Raw genomic sequence first — 20,346 nt, forward strand, 5'->3', positions numbered from 1 at the left:
GAATTATGGGAAGGCCATCTTCCAAAAACAATTTATAATAAAACAATTAACATTTTTTTTAAATGGTTTGCCTTTTCTCTGTAATAATAAAACAGTACCTGTACTTGATCCCAACTAAGATATAATTACCCCTTATTGGGGCAGAACAGCCCTATTGGGTTTATTTCATGGTTAAATGATTCCCTTTTCTCTGTAATAATAAAACTGTACCTGTACTTGATCCCAACTAAGATATAATTACCCCTTATTGGGGCAGAACAGCCCTATTGGGTTTATTTAATGGTTAAATGATTCCCTTTTCTCTGTAATAATAAAACAGTACCTGTACTTGATCCCAACTAAGATATAATTACCCCTTATTGGGGGCAGAACAGCCCTATTGGGTTTATTTAATGGTTAAATGATTCCCTTTTCTCTGTAATAATAAAACAGTACCTGTACTTGATCCCAACTACGATATAATTACCCCTTATTGGGGCAGAACAGCCCTATTGGGTTTATTTAATGGTTAAATGATTCCCTTTTCTCTGTAATAATAAAACAGTACCTGTACTTGATCCCAACTAAGATATAATTACCCCTTATTGGGGGCAGAACAGCCCTATTGGGTTTATTTAATGGTTAAATGATTCCCTTTTCTCTGTAATAATAAAACAGTACCTGTACTTGATCCCAACTAAGATATAATTACCCCTTATTGGGGGCAGAACAATCTTATTGGGTTTATTTAATGGTTATATGATCTTTTAGTAGACATAAGGAATGGAGATCTAAATGACGTCAAAACCTTTTATGTGGAAAAGTCCCAAGCACTCTGGATAATAGATTCCATACCTGTAAAACCTTTTAACTCCAAATGCCCATTAGTTTTCAACCTCTTTAATGCTTACATTCACATACCCCACTGCTCACACTCAAGCTGTACACCTTCTTACTTATGGTTTTGCTGAGGTTTCAGACCAGAACTTAAAGCCAAACATGCGGTTTCTACATGAAAGCAAATCTGTCATGAAGAACATACAGTGCTGTCTGGTATGTCTGTTATGTAACAAAACTTGAATTGTGAGATATAATTTGGAACAGACCCTATTGTAAGTAATAATCTGAACTGCAAGGCAAATGTTTCATTATGGCAACAAGAAACCATCAGTTTTCCTATAAACAGTTTTCTTTTGGTGGGAGGTTGTATGAATACTGAGGCCTCACAGAGCGGTAGATGTTAGCAGGAAGAGTGTGGGAAATCTGAATATTCACCACAACTGTATCTTTTGACTGTGCAAGTAATGAAACTAGCACTGTGTATAGTAGGGAGAGATGGTGCCTATAGTAGCAGTGGGGGGATAATAGCCTCTGGGAAGGGACTGGGGCTGTGGGATAGCAGGTATAGTAGGGAGAGATGGTACCTATAGTAGCAGTGGGGGGATAATAGCCTGTGGGAAGGGACTGGGGCTGTGGGATAGCAGGTATAGTAGGGAGAGATGGTGCCTATAGTAGCAGTGGGGGGATAATAGCCTCTGGGAAGGGACTGGGGCTGTGGGATAGCAGGTATAGTAGGGAGAGATGGTGCCTATAGTAGCAGTGGGGGGATAATAGCCTCTGGGAAGGGATTGGGGCTGTGGGATAGCAGGTATAGTAGGGAGAGATGGTGCCTATAGTAACAGTGGGGGGATAATAGCCTCTGGGAAGGGATTGGGGCTGTGGGATAGCAGGTATAGTAGGGAGAGATGGTGCCTATAGTAGCAGTGGGGGATAATAGCCTCTGGGAAGGGACTGGGGCTGTGGGATAGCAGGTATAGTAGGGAGAGATGGTGCCTATAGTAGCAGTGGGGGGATAATAGCCTCTGGGAAGGGACTGGGGCTGTGGGATAGCAGGTATAGTAGGGAGAGATGGTGCCTATAGTAGCAGTGGGGGATAATAGCCTCTGGGAAGGGACTGGGGCTGTGGGATAGCAGGTATAGTAGGGAGAGATGGTGCCTATAGTAGCAGTGGGGGGATAATAGCCTCTGGGAAGGGACTGGGGCTGTGGTATAGCAGGTATAGTAGGGAGAGATGGTGCCTATAGTAGCAGTGGGGGATAATAGCCTCTGGGAAGGGACTGGGGCTGTGGGATAGCAGGTATAGTAGGGAGAGATGGTGCCTATAGTAGCAGTGGGGGGTTAATAGCCTCTGGGAAGGGACTGGGGCTGTGGGATAGCAGGTATAGTAGGGAGAGATGGTGCCTATAGTAGCAGTGGGGGGATAATAGCCTCTGGGAAGGGACTGGGGCTGTAGGATAGCAGGTATAGTAGGGAGAGATGGTGCCTATAGTAACAGTGGGGGGATAATAACCTCTGGGAAGGGACTGGGGCTGTGGGATAGCAGGTATAGTAGGGAGAGATGGTGCCTATAGTAGCAGTGGGATAATAGCCTCTGGGAAGGGACTGGGGCTGTGGGATAGCAGGTATAGTAGGGAGAGATGGTGCCTATAGTAGCAGTGGGGGGATAATAGCCTCTGGGAAGGGACTGTGGCTGTGGCGTAGCAGGTATTGTGGGGGCTGGGGTAACTGCTAGCAAGATGGGCAATTACACTGATGTTTTTCCTATGAAAAATAACATTCTATCCATTCCTAAACATTAAAGCTGCTTGCTCTCACTCTACCTTCTTTCTCTCCTGCTTTTGCCGTTCCCTGAATTCCTCCATCTTTCTCGCCTCGTCCCGTAGCGTTTGTGCCAGCTGAATGTGACACTGACCTATATTATCAATTTCTACAGAAACAAATGACATGAAATGATCAGGTATTTCCCAGTAACATTAGCTGACCGAAGGTAATTGTACAAAAAAATATTTGAGTAAAGAAAGACCCTGTAAAGAGGATATTGTAGATGGTATATACAGTAGAACTCTTCAGATCTCTTTCAGTTTGAAAGCAAGCATCTGATTGGTTACTGTAGGTTACTAGGTGAAAACACTCTACCCTTTATTACACCATCACCTAGTATTGGCTCCCACAGGCTGGCACTGGTTGGCCCATTGACACATACTGATTGGCTTTTATTTATCTCCTCCTCTCCAGCTACAGTATCGGATTCCTACAGGTCATGCACCCTAGCAACCAGCCAGGGGTTTAAATGAGATAAAACAGGGTCAACGCAGATGAAAAGTTATATAAATAATAACAAAAAATAACAAAAATGCACATTCCTACCCCAATAAGTTATAGTTAAAGGAGAAGGAAAGGTACAGTCACTGAGGTGGGGAAAATGTTATGCACCCACAGTGATTGTAATCGCTTACCTTATACCCCGGGGTATAAGGCTCGTCACTAAATGGCGGCTCAAGGGAAAGGATGTAAAAGGGCAATATTTACTGATATATATATTCCAGTTTGGGGAGATTCTTTAGTAGGTTATTTGGAGGTATAGTTTTCCTTTAATGAGACCGTCCCCTCTCGTAGTAAGCGTGACAGCCAGTAGGGTTCTTTCCTGTCCAGTTAGAAGTGTCTGGGCCTATAAGTTCCCCTATTTTCACTTTATTTTCAGCTTTTGCTGCTTCAGCTTCCTGCGCTCTTCCTTCTGCTTGTGGCGAGGAGCAAGGGACAGAGGCCGATGACGAAATAAAGATTCAGGGGATTTATGACTGCCATGTACACTCGCTTGACTACCATTTGCCGCCTTTCTGCCAGCCGGGAGCATTTGCAATTAAACCCCTCCCTCTCGCTGTGACTGGCGACTTGCAGATAAGCACAGATCTATTAACCTGGGGGCTTATAAGGCCAACAATTGCCCATGTGGGGGCTTCAAACAACCCACATTTTTCAATGTTTAGTTCTGACCAATGAGTAATATCCAGACATATTTGATATGAGGCAAAGGGGAATTAATTCCCAGGAAGCCAATATATGAGCGTAATTCCATATCTCCCCGTAGGCATGAAGCTTGCTAATGGGGTACTTACGTTGTTTAAAGACATCAAGGGATCGCTTGAGGGTGCTGGGGGGGAAGACACAGAAGAGACCATTAGACTTGCATTAATAAATTACAACCAAAGTCACTATAAATATATTATTGCTACTTTTTCTCTTGATGTCCAGTGTCAAAGTCCCCTTTAAAGGGGAGGAGCTTAAATACACAGCGCTTATGATGTCACTGAATAATATCTTGACATAGTAATGTCTGCGTTGAGCTGAACTAGAGGGATGTCGCAACATTCCTTAGTTAACCCCCAGCCAGCGAGTAGGTCAGACAGGATTGAGCAACAGTACTGCATTTGGATCAGTCGCAACCCACGATGGACTTGAAAACTCAAGACCGCCCTCTCCCATGATGGGCATTTTATTGTGCATTAAAATATGTGCAAGGGCAGAAAATTGTAATTCTAAGCATTTATTGCACATTCTCACCGAGTTCAATGTAATTGCTATGGGAAGGCATATCTGTCTGTCACTGTTGTATTCTCTGGGTCCGACTCTTGAAACAATATAGCAGGAGTTAGTTCTCCTACAGGTCTGTTCATCACCGTCACATCTCTGTCACATTGTTTCAGGAGTCAGAACCAGCAGTGCAGAGAATACAAACAGCCAGACAGACGCTGTTCACATTCAAAACCATAGAATTGTTATATTAATGTATATGGGAAAGAGGCATTTTTATTGTGCAAAAAGCAGTGTTTGTCTGGAGTTCCTCTTTAAAAAAAAAACATATTTCGATATTTACAGGGTTCCAGCAGTGTGAGTAGCAATGTTTCCTGCTTCCGGCCCTGGCCTGATTGTGATCTCACCACGAGAATGGACAGCGCAGAGTCAGACACAGACAGATGCAAGGGCAACGGGGCACTTACTTTATTTCCGTCTGTCCACATGGCTTCTTCTTGGTCAGGTTAACCAGTTCCTTCCCATACTTCTCCTCTATGCTGGCCCTAGAAATATATGAAACACTTGAAAATTTTTACAAGATGGGGAAATATTAATTCAGATAAAGAGGAAATTGCAAAAGCTTAGCCAATCAGGGCCTCCCCGGGTTGATTGGGCCCCCTCCCACCACACCAAAGCCATTAGTGCAACAGTGCAAACCAGCATCCCTGCATTTCTCCCAGGGGCCCCCGATGTATTTGCACCCCCAGCCCCACAGTGCTAGTGGCACCTTTCAATTAAACATTTAATAAAAATGTTTTTAATGTTATTTGTCAATGCAACTTCAATTGAAAACAGTATCTGTCCCTTTCTGCACTGCTGGTTCTGACTCCTGCCTCTACTTGAGATAAAACGTCAATTCTGCCATTCATGCTGCACGACAGGTTGTTCACCTTTATGTAAACATTAAGTATGTTATAGAATGGCCAATTCTAAGCAACTTTTCAATTGGTCTTCGTTATTTATTTGTTATCGATTTTCAACTATGTCTTCTACTAACTCTTTGCAGCTTTCAAATGGGGGTCACTGACCCCGGCAGCCAAAAAACGACTGTTTTGCAAGGTTACCAGTTTATTGTTATTATTACTTTTTATTCCTTATCTTTCTATTCAGTCCCTTTCCTATGCATATACTGTATCAGCCTCTCATTCAAATCCATCCCTGTTTGCTTCCCCTTTACTGGAGGTGTAAATGCAAATGTCACAGGGCACTACAGCCACAAAGCAAATGTTCATTTTATCTGCCATTTCTCCTTTATTCTAAAATAATTCATTAATGAATGATATATGAATAAAAATGATATCATTAAGAGATATTAAAGCAACAAAAGCACCCAAATCAATAAGCGGAAGGTAAATAATCAGCAGATAAGAGGCAAGCAATATAATAACAGGGGCTATTGGAGTATACATGGGTTCTATTCTTGCCCGGCCAGACCAGAGATGCCTGGGTTCCTCCGCGGGCTCTTGTGTTTCATTTATAAAGGGGAACTAACAGCTGCATGTCTCCGGATGGAGAAATAATTTTAACATAGACAGGCCAGACTGGCAATCTGTAGATTCTTGTTTTGGCCCAGACAGCCTGGTTTTCAAAAGGGCTGTCTAGGTCAAAACTGCCTGCCTGGTTTTTCAGATAAGCAAATCCACACAGGCCTCCCCTTGATTGACACAGGGATTGGCTAAACGCTTTGGGTCACCCCTCAACCCTAATTCTGGAAAATGCAGGGGGGCTGCTCTAAGAGTTGTAGCTGGAGGGTCTGAAATTGGACACCCCTAATAATTAATATCTAATATTAAATGGGGGCTCCATCCTTCCTGCATTGTCAGAGGGTCCCTCTTCTGTATCTTTGTTCCTGCAGGGGGTCCTTGCAAGCAAACCCAGTATATATATAGTGAATAAAGTACCCCCTATTGTAAAATATAGGGATATTATAAGTCACAGAGGAGTTCCTTATAATATGTATTGAATAAAGTACCCCTATTGTAACATATAATAATATTATAAGCCCCCGAGGAGTTCCTTATAATATATAGTGAATAAAGTACCCCCTATTGTAACATATAGGGATATTATAAGCCACAGAGGGGTTCCTTATAATATATAGTGAATAAAGTGCCCCCTATTGTAACATATAGGGATATTATAAGCCCCCGAGGAGTTCCTTATAATATATAGTGAATAAAGTACCCCCTATTGTAACATATAGGGATATTATAAGTCCCCGAGGAGTTCCTTATAATATATAGTGAATAAAGTACCCCCTATTGTAAACTATAGGGATATTATAAGCCACTGAGGAGTTCCTTATAATATATAGTGAATAAAGTACCCCCTATTGTAACATATAGGGATATTATAAGTCCCTGAGGAGTTCCTTATAATATATAGGGAATAAAGTACCCCCTATTGTAACATATAGGGATATTATAAGCCCCCGAGGAGTTCCTTATAATATATAGTGAATAAAGTACCCCCTATTGTAACATATAGGGATATTATAAGTCACAGAGGAGTTCCTTATAATATATAGTGAATAAATTACCCCCTATTGTAACGTATAGGGATATTATAAGCCCCCGAGGAGTTCCTTATAATATATAGTGAATAAAGTGCCCCCTATTGTAACATATAGGGATATTATAAGTCCCCGAGGAGTTCCTTATAATATATAGTGAATAAAGTGCCCCCTATTGTAACATATAGGGATATTATAAGTCCCCGAGGAGTTCCTTATAATATATAGTGAATAAAGTGCCCCCTATTGTAACATATAGGGATATTATAAGCCCCCGAGGAGTTCCTTATAATATGTAGTGAATAAAGTGCCCCCTATTGTAACATATAGGGATATTATAAGCCCCCGAGGAGTTCCTTATAATATATAGTGAATAAAGTACCCCCTATTGTAACATATAGGGATATTATAAGCCCCCGAGGAGTTCCTTATAATATATAGTGAATAAAGTACCCCCTATTGTAACATATAGGGATATTATAAGTCCCCGAGGAGTTCCTTATAATATATAGTGAATAAAGTACCCCCTATTGTAACGTATAGGGATATTATAAGTCACCGAGGAGTTCCTTATAATATATAGTGAATAATGTACCCCCTATTGTAACATATAGGGATATTATAAGTCACAGAGGGGTTCCTTATAATATATAGTGAATAAAGTACCCCCTATTGTAACATATAGGGATATTATAAGTCACCGAGGAGTTCCATGCCTTGTGCTTTTATACAGGTTATGGAACTCCTCTGTGACTTGTATATTTATTATAATATACAAATCATGTCATGTGACAGAAATGACATCACTAAGCTCTGATTATAACTGATGACATCACAAAGCACCGTTGATAAGGATATCATTTACAGTTTGGTCCCATAGGGAAATGACCAAACTGTATAATATATATAAATATAAAATATATATAAAATACATGTTGCAGGGCTGCATTTAATCTTAATTGCAATCAGTTCAGCCCTACTGGACGCATTTTCTAACCATATCCCCAAATTTCCGAGAGATCTGGTAAACGTATTTATATACATAGTAAATAACATTATGTATTAGATATACAGTATATTAAATATCCCTATAAACACACACCCTAAGGATTACGGCACTTGTATCTCAGCCAGCAAATACCTGATACCCCAATGTGCTGTGAATTAGGCTTTTCTTGCCCTTTAATCTTTCATTCTTTGCTCATGTATTATTGCTCTGGAGTCGTAACTCTGCGTACCTTTCTTTCAGGAAATCTTCATATTCCTTACAGTTCTTGCGCCCCTCGTTCATATGTTGGATAAGACATTCGTACCCAGCGGTGCTTGTAATATCAGCAGTCTACAAACAAACAAACACAAAAAAAGCTTATAAAGAAGGTCTGTTCATTGTGCTATATTGTTTCAGGAGTCAGTACCAGCAGTTTAGGGACTATAAACAGATGGAAATATTTGTTTACAATAGCAATAAAAAAATTTTAAGTCATTGAGTATTTTTAATTAATGTATTTGTGGAAAGTTTTGCTTAAAATGACATTTACATACAGTTTTCAGGTAAAGTTGCCCTTTAACAAGGAAGAATGCTAACATGCCAGCCCTATGGCTAATGCCACATGGGTGCGGATCTTTGCCTGCACCCAGAACCATTGTGTCAGCAGGGGGGCAGGCACATGTGGCGGATATTGAGAATATTGAAGCGAAGTCTTAAGGTGGCCATACACGTGCCTGAAATCGGGCAGATATCGATCAGACAGGTTAAAAAATGTAGTCAGATCAGGGACCTCATCAACTGCAGCCATTGCTGCCGTTATAATTCAATTGTTTGATATCGCCCACCCGTAGGTGGGGATATCGGGAGAAGATCCGTCGCTTGGCGATCGCGCCACGTGTATGGGCACCTTTAGGGGGCTATTCCTGCTGAATTGTGCTTAGTACAGGGGAAACCCTATGTGCCATAGTTTTATAGTATCTCTCTGTACAGGCTATGAGCAAACTTAGGGGGCTGTTCCTGCTGAATTGTGCTTAGTACAGGGGAATCCCTATGCTGCCATAGTTTTATGGTATCTCTCTGTACAGGCTATGACCAAACTTAAAGGGCTGTTCCTACTGAATTGTGCTTAGTACAGGGGAATCCCTATGTGCCATAGTTTTATGGTATCTCTCTGTACAGCCTATGAGCAAACTTAGGGGGCTGTTCCTGCTGAATTGTGCTTAGTACAGGGGAATCCCTATGCTGCCATAGTTTTATGGTATCTCTCTGTACAGGCTATGAGCAAACTTAGGGGGCTGTTCCTGCTGAATTGTGCTTAATACAGGAGAATCCCTATGTGCCATAGTTTTATGGTATCTCTCTGTACAGCCTATGAGCAAACTTAGGGGGCTGTTCCTGCTGAATTGTGCTTAGTACAGGGGAATCCCTATGCTGCCATAGTTTTATGGTATCTCTCTGTACAGGCTATGACCAAACTTAGGGGGCTGTTCCTGCTGAATTGTGCTTAGTACAGGGGAATCCCTATGTGCCATAGTTTTATGGTATCTCTCTGTACAGCCTATGAGCAAACTTATGGGGCTGTTCCTGCTGAATTGTGCTTAGTACAGGGGAATCCCTATGCGGATATAATTTATGGCAACAGTAATCTCAGCTATTGTCACCGGGCCACTCCAAGTACTGTACTGCCAGGCCAAACCCCTCCCCTCCTTCATTTAAGGAGATTAGAATATGGTCCTTACGGCTAGCATTACAGAGAGACAGTGGCTACTTAGGCAAGGCTGAATCTGCTGGCTGAGCTACTAGTACCCATATAGAAGCTTGGGGAAAGTTAATAAATATATCTGAACATAGGGAAATGAAGAGGATATTTATTCAGCGAAGCAATGTCACCTTGCCTGACTCAAGCCTGGCTCTTACTGAGAAGGAAGTAATATTACTATAGATTATAAAGAAAGAGAATTGTTATCAAGTTGTTCTATGTACTCAAAGAGCTAAAGATAAAATGTTTCAATAATGTTCCTTTTATCCGCAAGGCCCAGACTCCGACTGCATGGGAAGCTCACAGGGGGCGCTACCCCCCCTTATCCCCACATCTACTGTCTGATCTATGGCTTAAAGCTAAACAACCCACAGCCAATGGCAAAGGGCTACCCCTTGGGCTCTACTATTGGGGAGAGAGATGTCAGTATTTGTCTGGCACAGCAATATTGAGTGAAATGGCCAGCGCTATATCTAGAGAGAATACTTCCCCTTTAAACAGGAAGTCGTAAATTCCGCTTCTTTCTTCCCGGAATAAAGCGCAGGGACCTGATTTAAATCATTTACTGTACGGTACAGGCCTGTACATCTGCACTGCAATATATGGGCTGGGGGAAATGAAACTGATAGTTTAATTCCTGCAAAGCACATAAAGGACTTTAGGGAATAACGCCCTTGTGCAATGCTCACTAGAACCGGAAGCCGAGTGGGGTACGAATGTGTAAAATGTCAACAACCGTTTCATATATTCTCTTATGTCCTAAAATGGCCTTAGGGCTCTCTTTAGTGCTAGTGCTATATAATTATTATCTTTTAGCCCCAGTCCCTTACCAGAGGCTATTATCCCCCCACTGCTACTATAGGCACCATCTCTCCCTACTATACCTGCTATCCCACAGCCCCAGTCCCTTCCCAGAGGCTATTATCCCCCACTGCTACTATAGGCACCATCTCTCCCTACTATACCTGCTATCCCACAGCCCCAGTCCCTTCCCAGAGGCTATTATCCCCCCACTGCTACTATAGGTACCATCTCTCCCTACTATACCTGCTATCCCACAGCCCCAGTCCCTTCCCAGAGGCTATTATCCCCCACTGCTACTATAGGCACCATCTCTCCCTACTATACCTGCTATCCCACAGCCCCAGTCCCTTCCCAGAGGCTATTATCCCCCACTGCTACTATAGGCACCATCTCTCCCTACTATACCTGCTATCCCACAGCCCCAGTCCCTTCCCAGAGGCTATTATCCCCCCACTACTACTATAGGCATCATCTCTCCCTACTATACCTGCTATCCCACAGCCCCAGTCCCTTCCCAGAGGCTATTATCCCCCCATTGCTACTATAAGAACCATCTCTCCCTACTATACCTGCTATCCCACAGCCCCAGTCCCTTCCCAGAGGCTATTATCCCCCCACTTCTACTATAGGCACCATCTCTCCCTACTATACCTGCTATCCCACAGCCCCAGTCCCTTCCCAGAGGCTATTATCCCACTGCTACTATAGGCACCATCTCTCCCTACTATACCTGCTATCCCACAGCCCCAGTCCCTTCCCAGAGGCTATTATCCCACTGCTACTATAGGCACCATCTCTCCCTACTATACCTGCTATCCCACAGCCCCAGTCCCTTCCCAGAGGCTATTATCCCCCCCACTGCTACTATAGGCACCATCTCTCCCTACTATACCTGCTATCTCACATTACACATATATACACAACATTTTTCTCATGTAAAAATATTTTTGTCAGGCTAAGCAGGGGTTAAGTTGCATGACGGAAACGAGTAGAATAATAGCAGAAACCCTGAGCAAAGTACATACAGCTGAACTCTATGCAGAGAAACATGAACGCGGAAGCAAGCTGGAAATAAACCAGGAATATGCAAGCGCTGCGAATTTTGCTGAGCTAAAAAACTGCAGGTGGGGAAGCATGGCTGGGGATCGCAGATATAAAACAGGGCACTGAGCGACTCCCGGCACCTCTGGGCGACATGGTTTATTTGAGAGGATATGTGTAGTATATACATTAGGAACTCCCAGCCCCTCAGGGATTACTGAGCTGTATGGGGGAGACACACTGTACGGCCTAATGTATCCGGATAATTTTTATATATAATGTTACAGGTTTAACACTTGGGGTCCCACAGTGACTCTGGGGCAGGGACTCTGAGTTCTTTGTCGTAATGCTGAATGCCAATAGGTAATACTGGTGGAAACGGAATACTATTGTGGACCTGTTTCCATAAATGTTGTTTAGGCCCCTGGTTCCAGTGAAACCTTAAAGCTACAGGGTACAATGACATGGAGACCCTTTCCTGTTTGTAGCACAATAATGCCCCCCATGTACAAAGCCAAGTTCCTACAGAATAGGGTTGACTCCCGGCCGATATTTGGCAGCGGCTAGGGCTGGAAATTACAAATTTACCGATAATGTAAATGCCTGTAAATGTCGCCAATGAGGTTGGTAAGTTGCCTAATGAGCAATTATTAAAGCCCAATATTTATAATGACAACAGAATGACTTTTGTGGGGAAACTTGATAAGAAAAGTCAGAAAATAGAAAATGTTATCAGAAAGTACTGGCCCATTTTGCAATCAGATACGAAACATGGTAGTTTATTCAGCAAGTTCCCTAGGTTTACTTATAAAAGAGGTTCTTCTCTTAAGGTGGCCATACACGGGCCGATTGGAGCTGCCGATATCAGTACCTTAGACCAATTCAGCCGCTTATTGGCCCGTGTAGGGGCAGCAACAACGGGCCTGCCCGACCAACATCTGGCCTGAAATTGCCTAGATATGGATCGGGCAGGTTAAAAGATTTAGTCGGATCGGGGACCGCATGGGCTCGTTGATGCGGTCCCCGAACCGACTGTGCCCATTGCCCCCGTTATAATTCGATCGTTTGGCCCCGATATCGCCCAACATGGACTGTATGCTTTATTTATTTGCACTTGTTTTTCTTATATATTATTGTTTTGATAAATCTATGCACTACATGATCCCCGATATCGCCCACCCATAGGTGGGGATATCGGGTGCAGATCCGCTCGCTTGGCGATCTCACCAAGCGAGCGGATCTCAGCATGTATGGGGATCTTACCGGCAGATACAATCAGCCCGCGTATGGGGACCTTTAATCGCTGCACTTTAATGTTAATGTATAATAAAACATTTCCTTGCTTAATTGTAGCACTTTTTTCATAAGGTATATTATATAATGACCCATCACTTATGTTTAATTGTTGTACTATCACTTTAAGGAGTTTCCTAAAATGCTGTGCGCTTGGTGGGTCATAGGTCAATTTGGCTTTAAATGAGAACACATGGTTATGGTCATTGTACACTTACTATTATTATTATTATATTGTGTTACCACTACCCACAATAAATGTTTTGCAGCAAACCTGCTGAAGCTTTTTTCCTATTTTTTGGATTTCTACAATCCCTCTCTTCCCCCTTATAAGGATTGTTACGCCTTTACCCCGCCTATTCCGGATTGAATTACTCAGCTATCTTGATTAAAAATCATTAAAGGGATTCTGTCATGATATTTATGGGGCACTTTTTATTTCTAAATTGCACTGTTACACAGCAAATAATTCCCTCTGCCATTTAAACTTTTATTCTTGAACCAACAAATGTATTTGTAGCTGTAATATTGGTGTGTAGGCGCCATCTCAGTGCCTTGTGCCTGAGTCTGAGCTTTCAGCCAGCGCTACCCATTAGAACTGCTTTCAGCTAACCTATTGTTTCTCCTACTCCCATGTAACTGGAGGAGTCCCAAGCCGGACTTGGATTTCTTACTATTGAGTGCTATTCTGATACCTACTGGGAGCTGCTATCTTGCTCCCTTCCCATAGTTCTGCTGATCGGCTGCTGGGGGGGGAGGGGGGGGCATATCACTCCAACTTGCAGCGCAGCAGTAAAGTGTGCCTGAGTCTGAGCTTTCAGCCAGCGCTACACATTAGAACTGCTTTCAGCTAACCTATTGTTTCTCCTACTCCCATGTAACTGGAGGAGTCCCAAGCCGGACTTGGATTTCTTACTATTGAGTGCTATTCTGATACCTACTGGGAGTTGCTATCTTGCTCCCTTCCCATTGTTCTGCTGATCGGCTGCTGGGGGGGTGAGGGGGATATCGCTCCAGCTTGCAGCACAGCAGTAAAGTGTGCCTGAGTCTGAGCTTTCAGAAGGAGCCAGCGCTACACATTAGAACTGCTTTCAGCTAACCTATTGTTTCTCCTACTCCCATGTAACTGGAGGAGTCCCAAGCCGGACTTGGGTTTCTTACTATTGAGTGCTATTCTGATACCTACAGCCCTTCTAGTGAAAGTCAGGGATTTTGTCAAGAGTAGCTTCTAGGAGCATAAGAGTAAGATATAGCTTTAAAAAGCAGCCTGTGCTCCACCTTAGGATTGATAGCTGGAGGTAGCTCTCCTTTACTGACAATACTGGCCTAAAGTGAAGGGACTGCAGTACTAAAGAGGGATTCTGATTATTGTTCTTCACCCCTTGAACCATTTCTACTGTAGGAGATCCCGCCCACTAGCTGGTAACCCTGCCTCATAAACCTGTATTAACCCTGTGGGTTGTGTTTGGCAATAAACCCTTTGTTGTTGTGTTCCAGGTATCTCTATATTTTATTCCTACACAGCGGTTGTAGTTGCACAGCACCATTTCCCTTCCTCCTTCCCTTAGCGAGGGCCCATCTGGGTGAGAGAGACCAGTGGGACCCATGTTCTACCCCTATGTCCCTGGACAAGGCACTTTATAGCAAACATAGGGTTACAGAGACTAAAGGATGGTCCATAGATGGCACCAGAACTCAAGCTACAGAATTCAATAATTGGCTCTTGTGCAGTAATTTAGCTTTTATACTCAAACAATATGGCAGCTCCCTCTCTTGTTCCAAAGGGTTCTTTGCCTACAATAATCTGTTTTAAACTGAAACGTCAAATATTCTAAACATTCTAGAATGTTCTATAATGCAGTAAAGTTGAGAGGGCACATACCTTACTGTGGGTGCTGCACCTGGTTACCCCCTCCCTGCTGGGAAGTTTGGGGTGGGGCAGACATCTAATCTTAAAAAAATAAAAGGATGGTTTCCGTATCGGTGCAGACAGTTGTTTGGGGCTGTCGGACACACAGGAGGGAGTGGTGCCCTTTAAATAATCCACATGCAAATATTGCTCATTAAGGGGAGATCCCTGGAAATAGTGAGGGAAGAAGACTCTGAGGAGATCTATAGTAGCACTGAGTGGTAACTGAGAGGAGGAGGATAACTGTGGCTGGAAAGAGAAAAGATTATCTGTGGTTTTTATATGCTTTCCCCCCAAAATTTTTCATAAAATCATTAGTATAGCATTATACTATATTATATATCATGAGCTGACAGTTAGACAGTACAGTATGGACATATAACTTATTGCAGGAAATAAACTACTATTCCCTCTACTACTATAAGTACAATCTCTCCCTACTATACCTGCTATCCCACAGCTCCAGTCCCTTCCCAGAGGCTATTATCCCCTCACTGCTACTATAGGCACCATCTCTCCCTACTATACCTGCTCTCCCACAGCTCCAGTACCTTCCCAGAGGCTATTATCCCCCCACTGCTACTATAGGCACCATCTCTCCCTACTATACCTGCTATCCCACAGCCCCAGTCCCTTCCCAGAGGCTATTATCCCCCCACTGCTACTATAGGCACCATCTCTCCCTACTATACCTGCTATCCCTCAGCCCCAGTCCCTTCCCAGAGGCTATTATCCCCCACTGCTACTATAGGCACCATCTATCCCTACTATACCTGCTATCCCACAGCCCCAGTCCCTTCCCAGAGGCTATTATCCCCCCACTGCTACTATAGGCACCATCTCTCCCTACTATACCTGCTATCCCACAGCCCCAGTCCCTTCCCAGAGGCTATTATCCCCCCACTGCTACTATAGGCACCATCTCTCCCTACTATACCTGCTATCCCACAGCCCCAGTCCCTTCCCAGAGGCTATTATCCCCCCACTGCTACTATAGGCACCATCTCTCCCTACTATACCTGCTATCCCACAGCCCCAGTCCCTTCCCAGAGGCTATTATCCCCCCACTGCTACTATAGGCACCATCTCTCCCTACTATACCTGCTATCCCACAGCCCCAGTCCCTTCCCAGAGGCTATTATCCCCCACTGCTACTATAGGCACCATCTCTCCCTACTATACCTGCTATCCCACAGCCCCATAAATAGCAGTGGACTTTGGATTATGGAGATTCCGGTATCTGTATCCCAGTAGCAGCTGTGGGAGCCCCAGTTCTATGTACCTTGCCATTGTTTAGCCAACAGTGCCATTCACTCACCCAAAAGTTCTCCTTGAAGTAGATCCCTTTCATGCTGGAACCATGTGCCGGAGCAGTTTGCAGTCCCGTAGGCAGTGAGCAGCTGGCAGTCAGGAAACCCAGATGCAGCAGACAGTAAAATTGATTTTAGTTCCTCAAAAGCTCTTCCCTCTTCTGCTTAATCTGCCCTTGTGCAACTGACTCTAATACTGAGTAATACACTGAGCACAGCAAGTGCATGGGGAAATGGTGGATCCAGGGCGACCCCTACTGGCATATTAGAGAAAGACAACCCATTTAGGGCAGGGATATATTGTAGCACAACCAGGAACATTAGGCAGAGAATCTAAGCGCCAAAAGCTGGATCAGATTCAGTTCAATGAGAATTATCTCCTAATTCAATTCCAGATTTCTCTAAAGACATCTATCGAGTTTTCATGAGGTAAACCCTAAGCTTTTCTCATCGAATTAAATCTGGCCCAAAGTCTGAAAAGCTGTTTCTACAGAATGGGTAGAACCTTTGGTATAACATAGCCAACCAAAATAGCAATCCAAACACTCGCTTATTCGCCTTGGATGCAGATTTATTAATATACGTATGCTCGGAGCGTTCATTCGAATGCTCTGAGTGTATTTTCGACAATTTTTTGCACTTGCGCAACTTTTCTGTACGCCCGTGCGACTTTTTTGGACGCTTGCGTGACTTTTTCGTACACTTGCAAGAAAAAATTCAGAAAGGTTCTGCCACCAGGGGCAGGCCAAGCCGAGCGGGCGCCCTAAGTAACCTGGTCGGCTACCTCGCCCCTGCACCTACATTGCGCACCCCCCCCATGTGTTTTGACGCACATGCGCAGTTCGAGCACGGGGGCACGGCGCGGTGTGCGATGCAAAGCGGCGCAGCGCAAAACTAAGAGGCTCCTGCCTGCCGCCCCCCAATCGTTGTGCCCAAGGCAGCTGCCTCTTCTGCCTACCCCTAGTTCCGACCCTGTCTGCCACTGTTTACACAAAATTTCGTGACTTTCAGATTGCCAATACGATATTATCATGACTAATACGATTTTTTCGTAAGCATTTTTGTGATATTTATCGTATCCAATCCAAATTTCGTATCGAAATTATCGTATCCAATCCAAATTTTTCCGATTCGGGATTCGAACTCCTGTTTTAATAATTCGGCCCCTAGGTGTGGGACAGTGGCACTACACTCAGTATTAGGCTGAAGACACACAGAGCTACTACTAGTAGCAGCTACTCGTCGCGGCTACTAAAATAGACAATGCTGATCATTTATTGATAATTGTCTCTACGTGTGTTTTAGCAAAGGCAATTCTCAGTATTCTCTATGGCAGGGGATTTTCTGGAGTTTAGTAGCTGTGACAAGTAGCTGCTACTAAGTAGCTCAGCTCAGTGTGTCTTCACCCCAAAGCTGGCTATACACACACCGATATTATCTTACAAAAACCTAATTTCATACAATATTAGGTGCGTGTATGGCAGATCAATGAGATGAACAATATCACAAAAGCTTCAGGTCATCTCAGCGGGATGGGCGGGACAAAATATTTTGATCAGGCGTTGTTGGAGGCGCCCAAGCAAAAGCTGCATCAGATGGAGGTAAAATCCCTATTGTTTCTAGCTCCATATCTGACGATTCAGCTCTGAATGTCAATGGAGGGAAAGAACGATCCTTCCTGCGACCAATGGTGAGATTAGGACGAGGGCCTGGAAGAGATTCCAGCTCAATAAAGGCTTTCTTCCAGCACTGGCTGTGGAATAGGGCAGAAGGGGATTTGCCCCCCAACTAGGAAAGTCCCTGGGGGGGGGGAGGCAAATTCAGTTGCAAAGGATGTTGTATTGTACAGCCCTTTCCCATTCATTTATGATGATCCTGTACAGGAAAGATCTTCTGATTTCTTCTCACAAGGAGGAGGGGGGTAAATTATCCTCTACTTTTGACCAGAAAGATTTACTTCTGAGAAGAATCTGAGCAACTGCCTTCTTTTTCTTCACTTCTCTTCTCTATAAAGAAGAATCCTGATTTTCCTTTCCATAAAGAAACTAGATAGGGAAGTTTGAGAAGAAACTTCATGTCGGGTTGAAAAACGTGAAGTCAGTGAATGAAATCAGATCTGTTGTTGGCTCCACCCACTTTCCCCAACCTTGGACCCCCAATTATATAGTAAAAACCACTGTGCAAAGTTTGGGGAAACGGCTGAGGAGCTCATATCTTCAGCTATCATACTAAGGGTGTCTGGAGTCAGGATCTTAAACTTTAAAGAGGAATAAAATGGAGAAAATGTACTCAAAAGAATATACATTGTTAATGTGGCATATAGAGAGCGCCCTCTAGTGATCACTGAGGGATATAACTATGAAAAAAAAGTCTCAAAAAAGCCATTTAAAAATATAACAATTTTATTTCAATCCATGGAGTCAGGATGTTTCCCATATTCAGTCCAACATACTAGAACCCGGGTCCATATAAAAAAGCATTCTAGAATCTTCTTTTAGAAAAGAGGTCTGACAATGTTTCAGCGTGATTTATTTCAAGAGCCAAGAAGGACTCTCATTCAGCTTGATTCAGGGAGACAAGCCCAAAACAGAATGGGATCAAAAATGCTTACTCAATATAATCGCTCTATTCATTTTGGGAACCCACAGAATTTTAGGCAGACTTTCTAAGCACGTCCTACCCAAGGAGTAGAGGGTTCTGATAATCCTTCACAATATATTATATTCCCAAATGGAAGGGATTGCCATACAACCCAACTGGGCCAAGAGGCCTTGGTACGCACTTCTGAAACAATAATGGAATCCCTGGATATCTCTCACATTCCAGAACTTGTAGTGCAGGACAGAAGGACACATCCAAGTCTGCAAACCTTTAACCTGATGGCATGGAGGTTGAAATAAGCATTGTGCACTTATCAAAGGTAGAAAGATATGTACACTAGCCAAGTACTATACTATTTGGACCTACTTTTCTTCCTGGGCCTCAATCTGCTTTCTCCTATGGCTGAAATTCTGGAATTTCTCCAGTAGGGCCTTAGTTTAAGTGCCCTACAGGTGCCCATACACCTACGGGTGGGCGATATCGGGGAACATGTAGGCTAAAGGCGGCCATACATGGGCCAATTGCCCAATCCCTTGGACCGATTCAGCAGCTTATCGGACCATGTAGGGGCAGGAACAAGGGGCCTGCCCGACCGATATCTGGCCTGAAATTGGGCAGATATTGGACAGGTTAAAAGATTTAGTCGGACCGGGGACCGCAACGGCCGATAGCGCCCACGCGTAGGTGAGGATATCGAGTGAAAATCCGCTCGCTGGGGCCAAATGATCGAATTATATTGGAGGCAATGGGGCAGTCGGTGCAAGGACTGCATCAACGAGCCGATGGGGTCCCAGATCCGACTAAATTTTTTAACCTGCCCGATCAATATCTGCCCAATTTCAGGCCAGATATCACTCAGACAGGCCCCTCGTTGCTGCCCCTACACAGCCCGATAAGCTTCCGAATCGGTCCAAGGGACCACCTTTAGAGGTCAGATCTCAGGCTTATCAGTGATTTTGGAGAGGTAGTGGCTGAAAGAGCCCCAAATAGTTTTTTCAAGCTGTTCTTCAAACCAGGCCACTGATATATGCTATTTGCCTCATGCTGGACCTTTCTCTTCTTGGAAAATCTCTCTCAATGGGTCCCTTTGAATCCCTGGAACAGATTTGTGTCTGACTTTTTAACACCTTTTTTTCTGTTCTTCAGCCACTGACTAAAGCCATTTGCCTGATGTTGGACCTCTCTCTGAAGACCTTTTTTTCTGGTAGCACTTACCTTGGCCAGAAGAATCAGTGAGCCCTCGCTATTGATCCTCCCTATTTGGCCTTTTATAAGAATAAATTAAATGTTAAGGGCTACTAGGATTCCTTCCTAAGTAATTATAAAATTTCATATTAATGAACAGATTGTTTTACCTTCCTTGGGCCCATCACCAAGGTGAACTCAGAGTTCCATGGCCTTCAGTCTCATGCTTTTATATGGTCATGGAACACCTTGGTAACTCATAATACCCCTATATTTTACAATCACAATGACCTAGCACAGAGCTATTGAATGTTAGTTATAATAACATATACCATACTCGAGAGGTTGTTCTTTAGGTAAGCGCTAGACTGGGTCCGGTGAGAAGGCAGACTGAGTGACCTCTTACTTTGGATTTTCTGCACTGGGAACTTAATTTATCATTTACAATTTGCACACGTGTCCATAAGTGGACTTTAACACTTGCACAGAGGTTGTTTTATCTCGGATATATTGCACTATATTCTTTATTCTCGTGCGCTTCTTTAGTGTTTT

At 43.5% G+C, this 20,346-nt stretch overlaps 1 protein-coding gene across 1 annotated transcript in view; it reads right to left on the reverse strand.

Moving 5' to 3' along the window:
* pstpip2 (proline-serine-threonine phosphatase interacting protein 2) overlaps window positions 1-16,164 on the reverse strand; it is a 28,739-nt gene extending 12,575 nt beyond the window's left edge. The window contains exons 1-5 of the mRNA XM_031894933.1: window positions 16,017-16,164; window positions 8,143-8,243; window positions 4,818-4,895; window positions 3,936-3,970; window positions 2,640-2,746 (exon numbers count right to left, since the gene is read on the reverse strand). Of these exons, the coding sequence (XP_031750793.1) occupies window positions 2,640-2,746; window positions 3,936-3,970; window positions 4,818-4,895; window positions 8,143-8,243; window positions 16,017-16,049 (354 nt within the window). The 5' untranslated portion in view covers window positions 16,050-16,164. The remainder of the gene's footprint in view (window positions 1-2,639; window positions 2,747-3,935; window positions 3,971-4,817; window positions 4,896-8,142; window positions 8,244-16,016) is intronic.
* Window positions 16,165-20,346: the final 4,182 nt, after the last annotated feature.

Source organism: Xenopus tropicalis, chromosome 1, assembly GCF_000004195.4.
Source record: "Xenopus tropicalis strain Nigerian chromosome 1, UCB_Xtro_10.0, whole genome shotgun sequence".
Taxonomy (NCBI): domain Eukaryota; kingdom Metazoa; phylum Chordata; class Amphibia; order Anura; family Pipidae; genus Xenopus; species Xenopus tropicalis.